Consider the following 6,095-nt stretch of genomic DNA (forward strand, 5'->3'; position numbering starts at 1 on the left):
GTGGAGCAATGCAGCTTTGTCCTTTTCATGACACGTGACTGACCCGACCCACAAACCTGTGTACAGACCCGCGACCAAGCAAGGCAGCAGACTCCAACTCGAAACGCCGCCTGACACCCGGTCTGTGACCCGCGACTGCAGAAATCTACTCTGTGGCACTCACGTGTGGAACCTATGAGTGGACACTCTTGGCGCGTGAACAGTGCGTGGCAGGCACGTGTATGGCATTTTTTGACCCGTTCAAGTTCTGTTTGCCCGATTTTCATCCTGATTTCAATTCTAATAATATTTTTATGTGATTTAGGACCTCATCGAGGAAAATCAATATTTTTGGACACCTTGTGTATTAGCGCTTAACAGAAGGGTACAAGTCAATCAAGTAAGTCACGGTACGTATTTTAGGAAGCAATACTTGTAGGGATCACTTGAAATGCATGCATGCTAGTGTATTTACCTTAGATGGTAGTTTTCCATGATTGAATATAGGTAATTTGATTGTTTTGAGTATGGATGTAATATGTGAAGTATTATGAGAATTATCTTAGTGTTTGAATTATGTTTTAAGCTTTCGCTCTCTATGTAGATGTTTAATTCATGTCGAAAGGAGGATGATAATTTGTGAACTCTACACTCCGGGAGCTTGATGGATGTTATCGCCCCGTTGAGCATATATGTTTACTTTGCTTGAATATGATGATGCTAGATGATTGTTTTGTGCACACTTAGTTAATTTTCGTCACCCACATTTATGATAAGTCTATGGATTTGTGGATAAAGTGCAAGTCACTAAGTAAAGACCTAACCTTTCCCTTAGAAACCTAACAGACCACCATACATACGAACCACCTTAGGAGTACCTTAGGCTGCAAGTGTATGAACGATGTCATAGCTTCGTGGGGGATCAGGGGGTTCCTGATCATACATCCTAGAGCCAATGAGAAGTCCGTGGGAATCTGTTAAGCCTCGGATGCGATGAGTGACTACAAGCAGATGATTTATTAAGTATAATTTGTATACTCATCCCTATTTTCCTATCTTTTTCAGGTGTTCACAGACTGTCGGTCGAGGTGGAGGAGCGTTCGAGAGCTGTGCAGTCAAAGGGGTCGTTTCGAAGCGTCAATCCGTTTTCAGTGTCTTTTGTATTTCTTTTTATATTTGGAACCCTTTTGGAATATTTAAAAATTAAACTTCTCTTTCTTCTCTCTGACAATATTTTGATCTTTTATTTTAAGTCTCTTTTAATTTCTTTTTAATTGCTTTTGCTTTCTTTTTTTAGTTACGATCCTAATTTTGAAGCCTTGAAAATTAGGTCATGACTCATTCTCTCTTAAAAGATCAACTCAACATATGTACATGTATTCAATTTTTCATTGGTTTTGAAAATGACTAATAATTTTATATCGTACCAAATTTTATTGTAGTTCTTCAAACGCACAATCATGTTGCATAGCATTATGTTTTGGTCTCAACCTGGTTTGAGGAGTTTGACACTTGGTTTTTTATTTCTTATCTTCAAATTTATGAGTTTTGGGCTTCCATTTCCTAAGTTTAGAGATACTATTTTGTCGGTATAGACAATTAATAATTTAACTTGAGGTACCCAAATAATTATTTTTCAACACTTATCTTCTTCTTATCATTATGTTCTTTTTATTTTTATTGTTGGCATTTAATCATATATGATGATTGAGCCAAAGCTTGTTGACTTGATCTAAGAACCTTGGTCCTAGGTTGTGAGGTCATAAAGCACGGTGAATTTGATGCGTAGTGTTGACTAATGCACTTGTGTGATTCCTCATATTTGGACATGTTTAAGGAGAGCAGATACTTTCGAGTTGTTAACTTCTAGTCTACACACTCAACTTGGCTTGGAAGATCTACAAAGTCACATGATTGGTAAATGTAACAACCTAAGAAAACGACAATAATAATAACACAGGTTTAGAAACGGTCAGAATACTCCCACCTTCTCTAAGATATCTCCTCTCTTCCCCCAATTAGTCCAATTGCAAAACAGCTTTTCTCACATCACGTAAATCCATTGGTGAACCAAGAATCGCCATAAAAATTAAGCGATGTCCGATAAGTCCTATTTTGGATTTTAAAAAGCCATCAATTTTATTTTGTTTGTTTCGATTTGGGTTAGAAAAATAAATAATAAATGGTTTTTGTGTTCTACTTGCGTCACAAATCCATCATAAAAAGAGGCCAATAATCAAAAAGAAGTTAGCTCATATCCAAGTCTAAGGTTCAAAAACCAAAGAAAAATTTGAACATGAGTGGCGGTAAATAGCTTGTCTGAACCATGTACTTTCTTCAGTTGCTCCAGTTGTTACTCTGTACTTTGCTTCTCTAGTTGACAACAATACGGTTGGTTGTCTTTTGCTACGTCAAGAAATTGTTCTCGAATCGAACTTGAACACATATTCGGTTGAGCCAAGATTTGTTGAGCCACATCCAACTTTATCCATATACTATAAACCCTTTAGTTATATCTGAAAATGATCCTTATGTCAATCGTTGAAGATTACATTAATAACCTTCGTTTTTTCATACAATTGATAAATATTACATTATAAATAAAATAATATTTTTTATTAAAAATTAAATAATTAATTACGAGATAAGTACCCACATGTTTCTATGTTTTGACTCCCATTGTCTGGATTAATTAAGAGCACTAGCTGCCTCATCCTCTTGTCGTCTCTCACGATTCTATTGCACTCGAACTACTAGAGTCATATGTCACAGTGTAGCCAAACTGACACTCTCATCCTAGTTTTAAATTGTTTCTACTACCTATTCTTGATAGGGAGAATCACACATTCAATCACCTGGAGCTAATGCATAGTCAATCATGCATATAGTCACACATGCTCGACGAGGTGATATTATCCGACAAGCACCCGAAGGGTAGATATTTGATCCTCTGTTTCAGCACGATTATGTGCAAGTATTTGAAAAATAGTTTGCCACATCATATGAGGAATAGATTCGTCATGTCATTAACAAGTGTGACTATTGTCTTGCTTATCCAACCATTATCCCTACAAGTATTACTTTCTAGAATCCATGTAGTTACTTGAATGATGTGTCATCCTGAATTTGTTTTACCATGTGTTAGAAGCTCCAAAATTTCTCAAACTTCTCTAGTAGGTCCTATTCGAGTAAAAATAGGATTACTATCAAAATCGAAGAAAAAAAGTCTTAACAGATGTAGAAAAAAATTATTAATTACGAGGTTCAAGTGCATAAATCCGAACAAATTCCAACTAGACCTGAATCCTAGAGTAGGCTCTATTGTCTTTCTTGAGATTTCCACACCACCTAGTGTCCACCCCCTTCGGGGCTCAGCGTCCTTGATGTTACACCACTTGGTGTCTAGCTCTGATACCAACTGTAATGACCCTAGTTTTCTACTAATCTAAAGTTGCTATCCCATGCCTGACGTAACATATTGTGTGGAAATATTAATTTAAAACGTTTTCATAAAACAATGTCATGGACTTACATATTTAAGAAAAAAAAGGTCTTAAAACACTACAACGGAAAAAGTAAAATAGACATAAGTAGAAATAAAACAACAATGCCGGTTGTATTGAAATAAAACAACGGAAAAGGCGCTCTATCATATGAGCTACACTCCCTTCACCAAACCAACAAAGTACGAAAAGTTTTGGTTAGTATAGGGCATTGCTGTTTTCTTTCTTCTTAGGTCTATTTTAAGTTTTCCATTGTATTGTTTGAAGATTTTTTTTTTGTTTTTTTTATTTATTTTTGTTTTTGTTTTTGTTTTGTTTTGTTAAACATGTAAGTTCATGACATTGTTTTATGAATACGTTTAAATGAATATTTCTACGTTATCACATGAATATGTTTTTATTTTCGTAGTCAATTGGCAATTGTTTCTATTGGATTTTTTCATTTTTATTTAAATTGAACCATATAGCTTTTGAGTCAACTTCCTTTAAGCTTGTATTAATATCCAATAATAGGATTCATAATAATTAAAGGACAATATGTCAACATCTATATAAAGCTCATACAAAATTGTCCCATTGATAAACCCAAACATAGATTAAAGTTGGAGTGGCCAAAACTACACATATTAATGGTTGGATGAAAGTCTCACATCGGTTAATTTAGGGAATAATCATGGATTAATAATCTAAGAATACTGAATGATCCTGGGTTTATAATAAAAAAAATACTATTTTCATGTTAGATAAATTTGTAGGTTGAAAATCATTCCTAATGTTTAGTTACTATCTTTTTTTAATTAAGTTGTCCACTCCTTGTCCACTCCTTTCCATTTCCGAGCAAATATTATCTCTCTCATTTATTTTGTTCTGCCAACAATTTTTTCGTTTTTTCCTCCATAGCGATTTCCTCACATTCGCTCAGTCACAGATAACACTCCATGGGTATGAGGCCTTTAGTGGAATCCCAAAGCAAAGTCATGACAGTTTATGCTCAAAGTGGACAATATCATACCATTGTGGAGAGTCGTGTTCATCTAACATTAGTAACTCTCTCATGGGCGGGTATAAAACTGAAAAGACTCAGTTCATCATTGAAATGAAATAAAACACAGTTACATAAAGCACTCACATAGTAAGGTCACATGAACATGCTTTTATTTTCATAGCAGAAAGTTTGTCTAAGGAATTGTAATAGCTTGAGGCTTAAAAGTTGCAACATTTTGCTTGTTTAGCAGCAGCTTGATGTTATTGGTTACAACAAGAGAGCTAACGTTAGTAACCTCCACTGAAAGGCCTTTATCATTAATAAGCTTGACAGGAGTTTGAAATGTTCCATTGTTGGAGTTCGCTATCTGAATTTGTTTGGACAGAAGAGACCATTCGTTTTCCAAACTTATGGCTGCTAAACTTGGCACCTCGTTTCTGCCAATTCTATCGATAATTTGTTTCTCAATGTATTTAAATCTTGAAGCCTCGGCAGTGGTCTGAATGAGTACGAGGAATGCCGCCGGAGCAGCTTTGGTGTCATAATGATACAAAGCGGAAATTGCAGTGTCCAAGGCAAGGAATCCCAGAGGAATTGAATCTCTATCCTTGTCTGCAGCAATTTGAAGCTTTTGGTAATTGCCAGAGTATGGAAGAAGAATGTGCTTAGTATCTTGGAATACGAACTCAGAAGCTAACTGAGCGGCAGGCTCGTTGAAAAAGTAGGATGTTGTATTGACAAGATACCCCATAATGTAAACGTTGGTTACATCTATAGCCACCGTGATAGTTTTCTCCTCATAGTTGGAGAGTTTCATTAGTGTGTAGCGTGCTGAGCCCTTGAGAGTGGGAAGTAATAGAGGTATATTGTAGACTTTTCCAGCATTTGGAAGAGCGTTCCTCAGAGATGTAATGAATTTGCTGTAAGATTTGGAACTTGAACCCGACAAGCTGAAGCTGAGATTATCGCCTACAGCAGTGTGGCCTTCATGGAAGATGGTGAGAATTAGCAAAGACAGCACTGAGAGTCTATTCATCTTTCCCACTCGATCGCTTAGGATGCCATTGGAGGAGCTCGAGTTGTGGTTTTTATAGACAGCTAGCTATGTGAATCCTATTTTTTTTTTTTCACAATATTTAATCTTTGCCCATGTGTTTTCCTTTTTCAAATTTACCCTTTTGTTAGATGTAAAAGTAAATTATATTTCAATAATTGATATAGAGCGTGATGCCTATAAAAGAAATATATTTGGTAGATATTTATATATATAGATGATTATATCTATCCAAGCAATTATAACAAACTGAAACTATACATACTTAGGCAGTGCTTTGAAGATGTACTTACTACGTTAACTGTATTCTCTCTTGGTGTACATACCTGAAGTCATCAATATAAACCTTTAGCTAATATTTCTCTCTTCTAATTTTTGTGTTCATCTAGATCGAGTGTATGCGTTGTTGTGCGATCCTAACAACTAGTATTAGAGCTAGGCGAGATTCATCACGATCTGTGAAAATTGGAAGTTCAAAGATTGGAATGAGAAGTTTATGGATTCGATTTCAGTTTCTGGAAGATGTAGATTGAAGATTATTTGTACTAGAAAGATCTTCACGAATCCTTGTTGG

General features: G+C 35.6%; 1 protein-coding gene across 1 annotated transcript; it reads right to left on the reverse strand.

Annotated features, from left to right (window-relative positions):
* Positions 1 to 4,545: 4,545 nt before the first annotated feature.
* Positions 4,546 to 5,568, reverse strand: LOC111806531 (putative ribosome-inactivating protein). The gene has a single exon (XM_023691884.1). It carries the CDS (start codon positions 5,501 to 5,503, stop codon positions 4,661 to 4,663), a length of 843 nt encoding a protein of 280 aa, XP_023547652.1. The 5' UTR covers positions 5,504 to 5,568; the 3' UTR covers positions 4,546 to 4,660.
* Positions 5,569 to 6,095: the final 527 nt, after the last annotated feature.

This window comes from Cucurbita pepo, chromosome LG12, assembly GCF_002806865.2.
Source record: "Cucurbita pepo subsp. pepo cultivar mu-cu-16 chromosome LG12, ASM280686v2, whole genome shotgun sequence".
Lineage (NCBI taxonomy): Eukaryota > Viridiplantae > Streptophyta > Magnoliopsida > Cucurbitales > Cucurbitaceae > Cucurbita > Cucurbita pepo.